The sequence below is a fragment of the Geotrypetes seraphini genome, chromosome 12 (genome assembly GCF_902459505.1).
Source record: "Geotrypetes seraphini chromosome 12, aGeoSer1.1, whole genome shotgun sequence".
NCBI lineage: Eukaryota > Metazoa > Chordata > Amphibia > Gymnophiona > Dermophiidae > Geotrypetes > Geotrypetes seraphini.
Window position 1 is genome coordinate 77,261,569 of NC_047095.1, and position 16,920 is coordinate 77,278,488.

Consider the following 16,920-nt stretch of genomic DNA (forward strand, 5'->3'; position numbering starts at 1 on the left):
CAAGTCATCTCAATAATAGCCTATGGAAATTATCAAGCCTTTTTAAAACCCCACTAAGCTAACTGATTTCACTACATTCTCCGGCAATGAATTCCAGAGTTTAATTGCATGTGTGAAGAAATATTTTCTCTGGTTTGTTTTAAATCCACTACTTAGTAGCTCCATCGCATGCCCCCTAGTCCTAGTATTTTTGGAAAAAGTGAACAAGCAATTTGCATCTACCCTTTCACTCCACTCAGCTGTCTCTTCTCGAAGCTGAAGAACCCTAGCCGCTTTAGCCTTTCCTCATAGGGAAGTCGTTGCATTCCTTTTATCATTTTTGTCACCCTTCTCCATACCTTTTCTAATTTCACTACAATGCTCCCCCGGTCATTTGCGGTCGGCAATTTACGGTCCCAGTCATTTGCGGTATTTTCCGACCACAAATGACCAGGTAGGAGAGAACAGCTGGAGCACTGGCGAGTGAAGGAAATCACTCGCGCTATGCTCTAACCGCCTCTTCTTGCACTAAAGTCAGGCCTCACCAATCAGGAGCTGCATGTCAAAGCAGCTCCTGATTGATGAGGCCCGACTTTAGTGCAGGAAGAGGCGGTCGGAGCATACCGCAAGTGATTTCCTTCACTCGCCGGCACTCTGGCTGCTCTCTCCTGCCTTTCCGGTTGCCCTCTCATGTCTCCCCCACTGAAAACCGTATTTGCGATTTTTCAAGATTTACGGGAGTTCCTGGAACGGAACCCCCATGAATATCGGGGGAGTACTGTTTTATCTTTTTTTTACATATGGTGACCAGAATTGCACACAGTATTTGAGGTGTGGCCGTACCATAGAATGATACAAGGCCATTATAACATTTTCATCTTTGTTTTCCATTCCTTTCCTGATAATTCCTCAACGATGACACCTAGATCCTTTTCCTAGGCAGTGACTCCTAACATAAAATCCAGCATCGCATAGCTATAGTTCAGGTTCCTCTTTCCCACATGCATCACTTTGTACTTGCTCACATTGCTCACAAGGTCCTCTTGCAATTTTTCACTATCCTCTTGTAATTTAAGAACTTTGAATAACTTTGTGTCATCAACAAATTTAATTATCTCACTAGTTATTCCCATCTCTAGATCATTGATAAATGCTTTAAAGACCAGGCACATGCTGGGAAAGGAGGGGTACTGAGGATGGCGCTGGGGTAGTGAGGATGCTGATATTACTCTCTCCTGCCGATAAGATTTTACTGCCTGTTTGCGGGTTCAGTTTAATCTGATGATGCCAAAAAGACGAGGCAGAGTGGCTGCTTCAGCCTGGCAACCCGGCTCTGCTTTGATGCAACAGGAGGTGATTACAGGATTCCTGACATCTTCACCTCGGAGTGAGGGAGATCTCTGCACTCGAGAGCGAAGACTCGCTTAGTCCCCTGGGATCTGTGCTTCCTCTACAGCTTTGAGAGTGGGGAATAGTGGCGGCTCTGCAGGGACGGGAAGTAACTGGTGGGCCTGCCAAATCCCCAGATTATCGTGATGGGGAGAGCGTATACAAAGCTACAAAGAAAAAATATCCAAAGAGGTGAAAAACTTCAAGCTGTTCTTTCGATACATTAAGGGGAAACAACCCACGAAGGAAGCGGAGGGGCCGTTGGATGACCATGGAATAAAGAGAGTGCTAAAGGAAGATAAAGAAATCGCCAACAAATTAAGCACATTTTTTTCATCAGTATTTACCGAAGAGGATATACGCAACATACTGGAACCCATCAGGCTCTATGCTGGAAACAAAGATGGGAAACTGACAGGGCTGACGGTCAGTCTAGAAGAAGTATACAGGCAGATTGATAGGCTAAAGAGCGATAAATCCCTGGGACCAGATGGCATCCATCCGAGGGTCATCAAGGAACTGAAAGGGACTATAGCTGAACTGCTTCAACTAATAGCCAACCTGTCGATCAAATCGAGAAAGATTATGGAAGACTGGAAGGTGGCAAATGTTACACTGATCTTCAAAAAGGGTTCGAGGGGAGATCCGGGAAACTACAGACCGGTGAATCTGACCTCAGTACCAGGAAAGATGGTAGAGGCACTGATAAAGGACTGCATCATTGATCACCTTGATGGACATGGTCTAATGAGGACCAGCCAGCACGGTTTCAGCAAAGGCAGATCTTGTCTGACAAACTTGCTGCACTTCTTCGAGGGAGTAAACAGGCAGATAGACAAGGGCGACCCGGTCGACATTGTTTAACTGGATTTTCAGAAGGCGTTCAACAAGGTTCCACATGAACAACTACTTCTGAAGATTGCGAGTCATGGAATCGAGGGTGAAATACTTGTGTGGATTAAAAACTTGTTGGAGCATAGGAAACAGAGATAAATGGACAATACTCGGAATGGAAGAGCGTCACCAGTGGGGTGCTGTAGGGCTCGGTGCTTGGACCCGTGCTCTTCAACATCTTTATAAATGATCTGGACATTGGTACGACGAGTGAGGTGATTAAATTTGCGGACGAAATGAAGTTATTCAGAGTAGTAAAGACACAGGGGGATTGTGAAGATCTGCAACGTGACATACACAAACTTGAGAAATGGGCATCAACATGGCAAATGAGGTTTCGCCCAGAACTGCAAGGTTGAGGCGGAATAGAAATATGTAATGTAATGTTCAATGTGGATAAGTGTAAAGTGGTGCATGTCGGTAACAAAAATCTCATGCACGAATACAGAATGTCCGGGGCGGTACTTGGAGAGACCTCCTAGGAAAGAGACTTGGGAGTTCTGATCGACAAGTCGATGAAGCCCTCTGTGCAATGTGCAGCAGCGGCGAAAAGGGCGAACAGAATGCTAGGAATGATTAAAAAGGGGATCACGAACAGGTCAGAGAGGGTTATCATGCCGCTGTACCAGGCCATGGTGCGCCCTCACCTGGAGTACTGCGTCCAGCACTGGTCGCCGTACATGAAGAAGGACACGGTACTTCTCGAAAGGGTCCAGAAAAGAATGACTAAATTGGTTAAGGGGCTGGAGGAGTTGCCATACAATTAGAGATTGGAGAAACTGGGCCTCTTCTCCCTTGAAAAGAGGAGACTCAGAGGGGACTTGATCGAAACGTTCAAAATACTGAAGGGAATAGACTTAGTACACAAAGACAGACTGTTCACCCTTTCCAAGGTTGGGAGAACGAGAGGGCACTCTCTAAAGCTGAAAGGGGATAGATTCCGTACAAATATAAGGAAATTCTTCTTCACCCAGAGAGTGGTGGAAAACTGGAACGCTCTTCTGGAATCTGTTATAGGAGAAAACACCCTCCAGGGTTCCAAGACAAAGTTGGAGAAGTTCCTGCTAAACTGGAATGTACGCAGATGAGGCTGGACTCATTTAGAGCACTGGTCTTTGACCTGAGGGCCGCCATGTGAGCAGACTGCTGGGCAGGATGGACCACTGGTGACCCAGCAGCGGCAATTCTTATGTTCTTATGTTCAGCATGTGAAGGACAGACTGTGTCTGTCCTTTGGTAAGACCGGCTGAAATTACACTAGAGTCTATTTGGATAGCGTTAGACTCTTTACATAAACTATGTGCAGGAGCCCCCCTTCTGGTAAATATTCAGGCACAGAAATTGGATAAACTTCAGGAGGGAATGAAGGTTTATGGAGAAAAAGTTAACCATTTAGATCAACGGGTTCAAAACTTACAAACTTCTCAAACTGCAATATTGCAAGACAAACTGTTGCTAGCCAGGAAAGTGGAAAACTTTGAAAATTACACAAAAATGATGAATCTTAGAATTCCTAACTTTCCTAAAGTGCTGACTATGTCTCCAAAAGACTTATTTTATAAGTTCTTGACAGTGTAGGCAGCGGATTGCCCAAGCTCTGCCCCCAGACCCTGCCCCATAATAGTACTAATTGTAATACCATTTTTTCCATTCATTTTTCATATATACACACAGAATATCTTATTAACAATACATAAATGGTTAACTACAAAATTAAACTATACAAAGCACATTGTATGTTTCTCAACATTCATTCCTACCAGAACACCTGGCCTTGGTCACACACGAAGAACACAGATAACCCCTATGCAAATACAGGACCACAAACTAAAAGTACTAATATTATATACAAACCAAACCCTAAGATTCAAGACTCTGCATGCAGTACAACCCCCAGAGAAAGAAACAAATGCATTTCTTCCTGAACAGTGCAAAAAAAAGAAAGCCGATGTCAGGTACCGTATAGGAACCATATATGCTGGGAGGTGAGAAGCTGATATGCACGGACGGGGAGAGGGACCTTGGGGTTATAGTGTCCGAAGATCTAAAGGCGAAAAAACAGTGTGACAAGGCAGTGGCTGCTGCCAGAAGGATGCTGGGCTGTATAAAGAGAGGCGTAATCAGTAGAAGGAAGAAGGTGTTGATGCCCCTGTACAGGTCATTGGTGAGGCCCCACTTGGAGTATTGTGTTCAGTTTTGGAGACCGTATCTGGCGAAAGACGTAAGAAGACTTGAGGCGGTCCAGAGGAGGGTGACGAAAATGATAGGAGGCTTGCGCCAGAAGACGTATGAGGAGAGACTGGAAGCCCTGAATATGTATACCCTAGAGGAAAGGAGAGACAGGGGAGATATGATTCAGACGTTCAAATACTTGAAGGGTATTAACGTAGAACAAAATCTTTTCCAGAGAAAGGAAAATGGTAAAACCAGAGGACATAATTTGAGGTTGAGGGGTGGTAGATTCAGGGGCAATGTTAGGAAATTCTACTTTACGGAGAGGGTAGTGGATGCCTGGAATGCACTCCCGAGAGAGGTGGTGGAGAGTAAAACTGTGACTGAGTTCAAAGAAGCGTGGGATGAACACAGAAGATTTAGAATCAGAAAATAATATTAAATATTGAACTAGGCCAGTTACTGGGCAGACTTGCACGGTCTGTGTCTGTGTATGGCCGTTTGGTGGAGGATGGGCAGGGGAGGGCTTCAATGGCTGGGAGGGTGTAGATGGGCTGGAGTAAGTCTTAACAGAGATTTCGGCAGTTGGAACCCAAGCACAGTACCGGGTAAAGCTTTGGATTCTTGCCCAGAAATAGCTAAGAAGAAAAAAATTTTTAAAAAAATTTTTTAAATTGAATCAGGTTGGGCAGACTGGATGGACCATTCGGGTCTTTATCTGCCGTCATCTACTATGTTACTATGTACTTGGGACTTAGACTGGAACTTGTTGGAAATAGGATACTGGGCTAGATGAATCATCAGTCTGACCCAGTCTGGCAGTTCTTATGTTTTTATGAGATTCCCAGTTACTCACCAGTACTAGCTGGCACAGTCACTTGAATGTTGTCTGTCCATATGCTCCAGAATCCTTGGAATTTTTCCCCATTTGGTTTAGTTCGGATTTGCAGTGAGTATGTTGTCCCCATGCGAAGGTCCAGGATTTCACTATTTGCTCTGTGCTGGATCTGAAGGGTCTGCACAAAAAGAAGATTACTTGATGAACTGTGGAGAGAGAGATCCTCAAGTACCAAGAAATTCAGTCTTCAACACCACTGAACTGTTGGCTCAATTAAATTCTGACGTTTAATTAATTAAGAGCTTAACTGTTTTGTGAGCTTGATGCACTGGAGCCAGTGGCATAGTAAAGGGGGACAGAAGGGGCAGACTTACATGGGCGCCATCTCCGCCTCCCCACATCACGCTTGCGCCCTCCCTTCCCTCCTCCCTGTACCTATTTAAATCACCACCACCACAAGCAAATTGTCTGGCCTGCTGCTTGCACTGGCCTTCCTCCCCCCTGTCTGTCTGTCTCTCTCTCTCCTTGGCCGCTGTCTGTCTCTCTGGCCCCCTGTCTGTTTGTCATTCTTTCTGTCTGTGTCTCTCCCTGGCCCCTTGTCTGTCTGTCTCTCTCTGTTGTGCCAGGCCTGCCTGTCTCTCCGTTGCCTCCTGTCTCCCCCCAGAGCAAACCAAGATTGCTGCCTGCCCCCAGCACACCCCTCCCACAAAGCAGTTCCTTATCCCTCTCCCCGTCCATAATAATAATAATAACAGCTTATATACTGCAGGACCGTGAAGTTCTATGCAGTTTACAAAGATTAAAAGATGGTACAGGTTGAGTGAACTTAGCAGAGGAGAAAGATCGAGTTAACAGTTCAAGGTAACCGATATTGAAGAGAGAGAATTGTACGGGTCAGTTGTTTAGATACATCAGGAACAGATGTGTTTTTAGGCGTGTCCTAAATTCCCCATAAGTGGAAGACGTGAGCAATTGTTCTAAATCTTTACCCCATAGTGCTGCTTGGTTGGAGAGAAAGTATTGGTGGTGTCTTTTGAGCTTACATCCTCTAACTGGGGGGGAAACGAAGGTCAGGTGTGTGCTTCTCTTGTGTCTGTTGACTGAGAAGGAAAAAAGGTCAGTTATGTAATTGGGGGCTAGGCCATATAGTGCTTTAAAGCAGAAACAGGCGAACTTAAACTTTACGCGTGCCTCGATCGGTAGCCAATATAACTGTCGGTAGTAAGGTGTCACGTGGTCAAACTTCCTCAGTCCGAAAATCAGTTTGATTGCTGCATTCTGTATTAGTTGTAATCGTCGCATATTCTTTTGGGAGATTGCTAAATAGGCGATGTTACAGTAATCAAGTTAGAAACATAGAAATATAGAAAGATGACAGCAGAAAAGAGCTATAGCCCATCAAGTCTGCCCACCCTACTGACCCTTCCTCTTAAGTCTATACCTAGTGACCAATTCTTCAGATTGACCTTCGTAGGGATCCCCATAGGCATCCCATTTATTCTTAGAGTCCAGCACGATGCTGGTCTTGATCAGCCCGTCAAGTCTGCTGACCCATCCTCTTAAGTCTATACCTAGTGACCGATTTTTCAGTTCGACCCTCGTAGGGATCCTACATAGGCATCCCATTTATTCTTAAAGTCCAGCACGCTGCTGGCCTCGATCACCTGCGCTGGAAGCTTATTCCAACGGTCAACCACTCTTTCTGTGAAGAAATACTTCCTGATGTCGCCATGAAATTTCCCGCCCTTGAGTTTGAGCGAATGCCCTCTAGTGGCCGAGGGTCCCCTGCGAAAGAAGATATCATCTTCCACCTCGATACGTCCTGTGATGTATTTAAATGTCTCAATCATGCCTCCCCTCTCCCTACGTTCTTCCAGAGTGTAGAGCTGCAGTTTGTTTAGTCTCTCTTCGTACGAGAGACCCTTGAGACCTGAGATCCTCCTGGTGGCCATCCTTTGAACCGACTCGATTCTGAGCACATCTTTACGGTAATGTGGCCTCCAGAATTGTACACATTATTCCAGGTGAGGTCTCACCATGGTTCTGTACAATGGCATTATGACTTCAGGCTTCCTGCTGACAAAACTTCTATTGATACATCCCATCATCTGCCTTACTTTAGATGAAGCCTTCTACACTTGATTGGCAGTTTTCATGTCTGCACTGATGATTACTCCTAAATCTCGTTTTGCTGAAGTACTAGTTAAAGTTTCTCCATTCAAGGTGTAATTTCTGCCAGGATTACCGCTACCGAGGTGCATAACCTTACATTTCCTAGCGTTGAAGCCCAGCTGCCAGGTCAAGGACCATCTTTCCAATGTAAGCAGGTCCTGTGCCATACTATCCTGCAAATTATATTCACTTACTATATTACATAGTTTGGCGTCGTCGGCGAATAATGTTATTTTACCCTGAAGCCTCTGAATCAGATCCCCTATGAATATGTTGAAAAGGAGTTGGCCCAGGACTGAGCCCTGCGGTACTCCGCTGGTCACCTCCAATGTTTTAGAGAGGGTACCGTTAACCACTACTCTTTGAAGTCTTCCACTTAGCCAATCATTAACCCATGCAGTTAGTGTCTCTCCTAACCCCATCGATTTCATTTTGCTCAACAGCCTGCGGTGTGGGACGCTGTCAAAAGCTTTACTGAAGTCCAGGTACACGACGTCCATAGACTCTTCCAAGTCCAGCTTCCTTGTCACCCAGTCAAAGAAGCTGATGAGATTGGATTGGCAGGACCTACCCTTGGTGAATCCATGTTGATTGGGATCCTGTAGATTCCCCTCATTCAGGATCGTGTCTAATTTGAGTTTAATTAATGTTTCCATGAGTTTACACACTATTGATGTGAGACTCACCGGTCTGTAATTCGCAGCCTCTGCCATGCAACCCTTTTTGTGCAGAGGAATGACATTGGCTGTTTTCCAGTCCCAGGGTACTCTCCCCGTGCTTAGGGAGAGATTGAAGAGCACAGCTAGCGGTTCCGCCAGGACATCACACAACTCTTTGAGCACTCTTGGGTGCAGATTGTCTGGTCCCATGGCTTTATTTACTTTGAGTCTTGACAGTTCGCTGTAAACTTCACCTGGTGTGAACTCAAAATTCTGAAACAGGTCATCCGCGCTTGAATTAGCCTCTAACTGAGGACCATGTCCTGGTGCCTCGCAAGTGAAGACTGAGCAGAAGTATTCATTCAGTAGTTCAGCTTTATTTGAATCTGCTTCCACGTAATTCCCATCCGGTTTGCTAAGGCGTACTATCCCGTCTGTGTTCTTTTTCCTATCACTAATATACCTGAAGAAGGATTTGTCCCCCTTCCTAATGTTCTTTGCTAGAGTTTCTTCCACACGAAGTTTGGCCTCCCTAAATGCCGTTTTGACCGCTGTAGACCTGGGTCTATATTCTATGTTAGCTTCTCTTGTTTCCGTACGCTTGTAGGAAAGAAATGCTTTTTTCTTCTCCTTAACAAGGTGCAAGATCTCTGCGGTGAACCATTGGGGTTTATTGTTTCTTAGCCGTTTATGTACCGATTTTACGTAGCGGTCAGTTGCTTCGTGTATGGCTGATTTCAGGGTTGACCACATAGTTTCCACATTACCTGTCTCAGCTTGGTCCTGTAGCGTCCGATGGACGAAATCACCCATGCATGCGAAATCAGTGCCTCGGAATTTAAGTATCTTTGTTTTTGTGCTTGATCTGGGGAAGCCCTTCCTAAGGCTGAACCGTACCATGTTGTGGTCGCTGGAGGCTAGCGTATTTCCTACCGAGATCTCTGAGACGCTTTCCCTGTTGGTGAGTACCAGGTCGAGGATTGCCTGGGCCCTAGTGGGCTCCATTACCATTTGTTTGAGACGGGCACCCTTTATGGAGTTTAATAGCCTCCTGCTAGCACTGGTTGTCGCTGAAAGTGTGTTCCAGTCTGCATCAGGCATATTGAAGTCCCCAAGTAGTACAGAGTCTCCCCATAGAGTGATATTCTCAATGTCTTCAATTAAGTCTGTGTCCATGTCATCCAGTTGTCTAGGGGGTCTGTATACCACACCAAGATACAGGCACTTTTCTCTGGTTCTTGCCAGGTTTACCCAGAGGGATTCCCCTGTGTACTTGACATCTGTAATCCTGGTGGTTTTGATGTTCTCTTTAATGTATAGTGCTACCCCGCCACCTAACCTGCCCTCTCTGTCCCGACGAAGTAAGTTGTAACCCGGTATAGCCATATCCCACCCATGAGAGTCTGTTAACCAAGTTTCGGATATCGCCGCCATGTCTAGGTCAGCATTCCTTATTTCAGTCTCCAATTCCAGAATTTTATTACCTAAACTGTGTGCATTAACATACATAGCCCTCCACTCCTTATGTTTGCTAAGTCCCTTTAATACTTTTTCTACCTGAGTTGGTGTGACCCCTAGAGAACTGTTTGCAGTGTGGGTACTTACCTCGGAGTTTCGACTCAACTCATCAGGATAGTTCCTTACTGCACTGGTATGTGAGTGGGTACCCTCCCCCGACTTACCTAGTTTAAAGCCCTGCGAAGCAGGCGGGCTAGTCGGTGTCCGAAGACGTACTTACCTCTACTGGTCAGATGGAGTTGGTCTGGTCCCTGAAGTCCCTGTAGTGCCTCTCCATGGTTCAGGAGTCATAAATTCATATCCCGGCACCATCCTTGTAGCCACTCGTTAGTCCTCAGGAAACGCTCATCCCTGGCTCTCCCCTTGCCTCTAACTGGGAGGATTGAGGAGAAGACCACCTGCGCTCCAGTCCGCTTCAGCCTTTTGCCCAGAGCTCTAAAGTCTCTGGTGATGTTCTCCGGGGTATTCCTTGCAGTGTCGTTTGTTCCCACATGGACGAGAAGCATGGAAAAGTTGTCTTGGGGCTTGAGTAGTCTATCAAGACAGGTGGTGACATCCCGTATCCTGGCTCCAGGCAGAGAGCAGACCTCCCTCGAATCCATATCCGGTCTGCAAATTGGTCCTTCGGTGCCCCTCAGCATGGAGTCCCCAATAACTATTACTCTGCACTTCTTCGTAGGGGGTTGGTCAGTTGTTCCTGGAGATGGAGCTGTGAGTTGGGCCTGCTCCTGTTCCTCATCGGTAGTTCCTTCCTGAAGAATCTGGAATCTGTTCCTCAGGTTGAGTTGAGGGGTTGGTATAGAGCTGCCCTATTGATGAGAAAAAGAAGAAGATGAGGAGATTGAAAAAGGTGGGGGGGGCTCCTGTATTTGCCCGTGGAGGAGGTCACCAGCTGCCAGGAGTCAGCATCTCCAGCCATTTCCTGTATCCCAATTGTTGGTCTCAACACTGATGATTGGGGCGTCCCGAGGATGGACTCGTCATGGGTCTGCTCGGTGATTTGGGACATCTCCTGGACATCCTCCCAGATGCTTCTCAGGCGTTTCACCTCCTCCCTGAGGCTCCTTAGTTCCAGCATGAGGTCACCATCCAGCTGGTCTACCTCCTCCATCTGCGTAGAAACTGTAGTGTAGTGCTGGGGGATGGTCTGGACTGGAAATTAGCTAATGTCATTCCTCTGCATAAAAAGGGTTGCAGGGCAGAGGCTGCGAATTATAGACCGGCGAGTCTCACATCAATAGTGTGCAAACTCATGGAAACACTAATTAAAAGCAAATTGGACACGATCTTGAATGAAGGGAATCTTCGGGATCCCAGTCACCAAGGGTAGATCCTGCCAAACCAATCTCATCAGCTTCTTTGACTGGGTAACAAGAAAGTTGGACTTGGGAGAGTCTTTGGATGTCGTGTACCTGGACTTCAGGAAAGCTTTTGACAGTGTCCCACACCGCAGGCTGCTAAGCAAGATGGAATCGATGGGGTTAGGAGAGACACTAACTGCATGGGTCAATGATTGGCTGAGTGGCAGACTTCAGAGGGTGGTGGTTAATGGTACCCTCTCTAAAACATCGGAGGTGACCAGTGGAGTGCCGCAGGGCTCGGTCCTGGGTCCACTCCTTTTCAACATATTCATAGGGAATCTGACTCAAGGGCTTCAAGGTAAAATAACACTATTCGCCGATGACGCCAAACTATGTAATATAGTAAGTGAATGCAGTTTACAGAATTATATGGCGCAGGACCTGCTTACATTGGAAAGTTGGTCCTCAACCTGGCAGCTAGGCTTCAATGCTAAGAAATGTAAGGTCATGCACCTCGGAAGCGGAAATCCATGCAGGACGTACTTCTTGAACGGAGAAATTTTAACTAGGACTTCAGCAGAACGAGATTTAGGAGTAATCATCAGTGCAGACATAAAAACTGCCAATCAAGTGGAGAAGGCTTCATCTAAGGCAAGGCAGATATTGGGTTGTATCAATAGAAGTTTCGTCAGCCGAAAGCCTGAAGTCATAATGCCGTTGTACAGGGCCATGGTGAGACCTCATCTGGAATACTGTGTGCAATTCTGGAGGCCACATTACAGTAAAGATGTGCGCAGAATGGAATCGGTTCAGCGGACGGCCACCAGGATGATTTCGGGTCTCAAGGGTCTCTCGTACGAAGAGAGACTGAACAATTTGCAGCTCTACACTCTCGAGGAACGTAGGGAGAGGGGAGACATGATCGAAACATTTAAGTACCTCACGGGACGTGTCTAAGTGGAAGATGATATTTTCTTTCTCAAGGGACCCTCGGCCACAAGAGGGCACCTGCTCAAACTCAGGGGCGGAAAATTTCATGGCGACACCAGAAAGTATTTCTTCACAGAGAGAGTGGTTGATCATTGGAACAAGCTTCCAGTGCAGGTGATCGAGGCAGACAGCGTGCCAGACTTTAAGAATAAATGGGCTACCCATGTGAGATCCCTATGAGGGTCAAGATAAGGAAATTGGGTCATTAGGGCATAGACAGGGGGTGGGTAAGCAGAGTGGGCAGACTTGATGGGCTGTAGCCCTTTTCTGCCATCATCTTCTATGTTTCTATGGTCTCGGTCTGCACAGAGACAGAGACCTCTGTCCACCGTCCTAGGTCCTCCTCCTTTCGCATGCAGTCCTTGGTCGCCTCCTGGATCCCCATGGCGATTGGAATGCTGGGCTTGATTGTAGACTTGGCGCTTCTTGTCCTCCATGCCATATCTAAGTTGTAAGCTAGGTCTGCCTGTCAGTAAGATAGAGAATTAGAAAAGTTAGAGAAATGGAAATTTAGAGTATGAAAGAATAGGGTTTCTGAGAGTTTATGAGATAAGGGTGTCTGAGAGGGTGGCTGTTGTGAGAGTTTGTACAATTGGGGTGAAGGGATAGGGTTTTTAGAGGTCCTCTCGCTGCCCTAGAATTCCCTTGTCATCTTAAGTTGGCCCTTCTTAAGGCTTCTTCGCAAAGGCGCTCTTGCTAAGGCGAGCGCCTTTGCCGCTCGCTTTCGCCATGTGCCGAATGGCTGCGTGCCGTTGGCTCGCCTCCTTTAATGGAGGAGCCCGGTCGCGAGCTGCTGACGCAGTGGGGGTGGGCGGAGTTACTCTCGCCGCTGCCCCGAAGTTCTTGCCACGTGTTCCGGCGCTCCTAGCGCCTCTCTCTGCCTCCCTGCTTGTTCGCCTCTCACCTCCTGCCTGCCCGATCTGCTTCCTCTCTCCTCTTTGCTGCGATCAATGCTACACCCATTGGCTTGCCTCTTTTAATGGAGGAGCCTGGTCGTGAGCTGCTGACGCGGTGGGGGTGGGCGGAGTTACTCTTGCCACTGCCCCGAAGTTCTTGCCATGCATTCCGGCGCTCCTAGCGCCTCTCTCTGCCTCCCTACTTGTTCGCCTCTCTCCTCCTGCCTGCCCGATCTGCTTCCTCTCTCCTCTTGACTCAGTACAAGGGATTGTACTAGAATTCTGAATGCTGACATGTCAAAATATGCTCTAATGGATCGAAGTTTTCATAAGGTGAAGAAACCCTTGCTGATCAAGGAGTCCACTTGGTCTTTCATGGTTAGGCACTGATCTAGTGTTACACCCAATATCTTCATAGTTGTCTGAATAGGATAGCTAATTTTGTTGATGTATAGTGGTGTTTTGTTGTCAGACGGATGTAGCGAGGCTACAAATAATTTTGTTTTCTTTGAATTAAGTTTCAGTGTGAATTCAGACATCCATTGCTCCATCAAGTTTAGTGCTTCTGATGCTTTGGGAGTAACTTCCGAGAGAGAGTTAGCAAATGGGATGATGATCGTAAAGTCATCTGCATAACTGAATATTTTTATCCCCAGCTGGGTTAGTTGCGCACCTAGTGAGGACATGTAGATACTGAAAAGCAGTGGGGATAGTGGTGAGCCTTGCTGTACGCCAGATGGATTGCTCCAGGAGTCGGAGAGATCATAATTGAAACGTACTTGATAAGTACGGGACTTAAGGAAGCCTCAAAACCAGTTCAATACCTCTTCCCCAATGCCAATAGAATCCAGGCATTGCAGCATTTTCCCATGGTCCACCAGATCAAAGGCAGAGCTCATATCAAACTGCATGATCAGGGCATTAACGCCCTTGCTGAACAAGAGACGTAGATTATCTAAGATAGCCGCAATTACTGTCTCAGTACTGAATAGAGGTCTGAAACTGGATTGAGTTTCGTGTAGGAGAGAGAACTGGTCAAGATATTCCATCAGTTGCGTATGTACTAATCCTTCCATGATTTTTACAACAAGTGGGATGGATGATATTGGTCTATAGTTGGTCAGTGGCGTACCTAGCATATGTGACACCCAGGGCCCATCATTTTTTGACACACCCCCCATCTGTATGAAAAACATGATTTTAGTAACAATCCACACATCACACAAGAGTGTACCTAGGAAAAGTTAGCATCTTACATACTGCAGTGAGCAGTACTTCAATAAACTAAACAAGCCAGACTAGTACAGATCAATCCTACACAGTCAATCCTAACTGAAAACCATGTCTTTTCAAACACACAGAAAAAATCTGCGCCTAGTATGTAATCACAAACTAACACCTCCCCCTTTTACAAAACTGTAGTGTGGTTTTTAGCCATGGTGGTAACAGCTCAGATGCAAACGCTAAGAAACGCTCTACAGTTTTATAACTGGGGAGATAGAATAAAAATACGTAGACAAAGGTTAAACTGAAGCACTAAGAAGCTGGACTCTACATACAATGCAACACCACAAAAACAGCAATGCATCTCCCATAAAGCAAAAAATAAATAAATAAATAGAATTTTTTTTTTCTACCTTGTCTACTCTGGTTTCTGCTTTCCTCATCTTCTTGTCACTCTCTTCCTTTCATCCACTGTCTACCCTCTCTCTGCCCCTTCTATATGGCATCTTCTCTCCTTCTATTCCCCTTTCAGAAACTTTATGCCTCCCCCTTCCATATCTCCCTTCACCCCCATTGGTCTGGCATCCATCTTCTTCCTTTCCTTCCTCCAATGGTCTGACATCTCTCTCCTCTCCTTCCCTCTCTCACACCCCCATGGTCTGGCATTTCACTCTCTCTTCTCCCTTCCTCCCACTTCCATCAGCATCTGCCCCCTTTCTCTCCCTCCACCATGATTCCATACCATGCTGACCCCCGTTCTCACCCTTCACCATGATTCCATACCATCCTGACCCCTGTTCTCACCCTTCACCATTATTCCATACCACCCTGACCCCTGTTCTCATCCTTCACCATGATTCCATACCACCCTGACCCCCGTTCTCACCCTTCACTATGATTCCATACCACCCTGACCCCTTTCTCACCCTTCACCATGATTCCATACCACCCTGACCCCCGTTCTCACCCTTCACCATGATTCCATACCACCCTGACCCCCCTTTCTCACCCTTCACCATGATTCCATACCACACTGACCCCCTTTCTTACCCTCCACACCCTTCCATACCACCCTGACCCCCCTTTCTCGCCCTTCACCATTCTTCCATACCACTCTGATCCACTTTCTTACCCTCCACACCACCCTGACCCCCTTTCTCACCCTTCCATGCCACCCTGACCCACTTTCTCATCCTCTACACCCTTTCATACCACCTTGATCCCCTTTCTCACCCTTCACCATTCCTCCATACCACCCTGACCCCTTTTTTCTCCTTCCACCACCCAAATCAGCAAGGTCCCACGATGACTGCTTCTGCTGAATGAAGATAAAGCATCATTTTAAAAAAGTGGATTAAGCAACCCCTTAAACCACCAGTGTCCCCGTGGTGCTCCACATCCAATGCTTACAGTCCACATAATAACAACAAAAAGTGTTTCCAAAAACCACGTGGTACTGCGCGACTCCTACCTGCCAATCGGCAGAACAAAGCGGCACAGCGTCTCACACCCCTTTCACCAGCAATCCGTGGCACCGCAATTATCCAGCATGAAGAAGAAATAACCATTTTGGCCACTTCGTTTATTCGGCATAATCGCGTCTTTGTAGAGATCCAACCAAGAAGCCTGCACTCCTCTGCTCTTAGTCCCGCAATATCTGCGGCTACCAGTCCACCCCCCCCCCCCCATCACTTACCACTTCCAGAGCAGAGGCAGCAGCGCGGGACCTTCCTGCACTTCAGCGAGGCTGCCCACATAAGTATGACAGCCGCGCTGAGGTGCAGTTCAGAGCAGCGCAGGACGCTCTAGAGTGTGGACCCAGCCGGCTGTGCACCCAGGGCGGACTTCCACCCCCGGCCCCCCCCCCTTGGTACGCCACTGTAGTTGGTTACCAGTTCTGGTGATATTTTGTTATTTTTTGGAATTGGGGTTATTATTATGTGACCGTTATCCGTGAGGAACTTTCCATTATTTAGGTTGTGGGTTAAGTAGCGCAGCAAAGATGGTGTAAAGTCTTGTGGAGCTGCTTTCATAATTTCCGGGGGACATGAGTCCAGTGCGCAGTAAGATTTAGAGTATTTGTTATAGAGTGTGATATAATTGTTCCATTCCGGATCGTGAAAGGAATTCCAGATCATGTCTGCTGGTATTTTATTTCCTTGTGTGTTAGTTGTTTGGTGATCATTGGTGTCATTTGTTGAGCAGTTGTTTCTTAGATTTTTGATTTTTGAATCAAAGTGGTGTGCTAAATCATTTGCTGAAGGTAGATTAGTATTGTGTACGAGTTGAGTGTGGCGTGTGCTGTCAAATAAATTTGTAACTAAGTTGAACAGCTCTTTTGTATTGATTCCTTTTGAGTTGGTGTTAGATAAGTTGATTTTGGAAGAGTCGAATGCTTTACGTTTGTCTTTTATCAGTTGATTGTAGATTTTTATGTTGGATCTCCAGTTGTTACGGTCTGACGAATCACCTGTTTTTTTCCAAATTCTTTCTAGTCGTCTTACTAGTTGTTTCATTTTTAGGAGTTTAGTGTCAAAGCATTTGTTATGTTTTTTTACGCCGCTTTTACTAATTTGTTTAGGGGCAATTTTATCTAAGATGGATATGTTAGTTTTCGTCCAGTGATCCCAAAAATCGATTCCTTCTCCTGTCCCTGCTTGTGGTTCGTATTGTGACCAGTATTCTTCTAGATTGATAAGGCCTCTTGTGTGATGTTCTCTTTTTGTCTTTGGATGTGTTTCAGATTTTAAGTGGGTCCAGCTTAACTTGAAGTAATAAGTAAAATGGTCAGACCAGATATCGTGACACCAGATGCCATCATGCAGAGAGATGGCGGGGTCTAAAATATCCTTTGTGGACATAGCTACTACGTCTAAGTGATGACCTTT

The 16,920-nt window shown here is 46.3% G+C and overlaps 1 protein-coding gene across 1 annotated transcript in view; it reads right to left on the reverse strand.

Moving 5' to 3' along the window:
- Positions 1-16,920, reverse strand: part of MPL (MPL proto-oncogene, thrombopoietin receptor) — a 135,253-nt gene that overhangs the window by 35,558 nt on the left and 82,775 nt on the right. Inside the window, exons 9-10 of the mRNA XM_033915538.1 lie at positions 12,232-12,378; positions 5,291-5,450 (exon numbers count right to left, since the gene is read on the reverse strand). Of these exons, the coding sequence (XP_033771429.1) occupies positions 5,291-5,450; positions 12,232-12,378 (307 nt within the window). The remainder of the gene's footprint in view (positions 1-5,290; positions 5,451-12,231; positions 12,379-16,920) is intronic.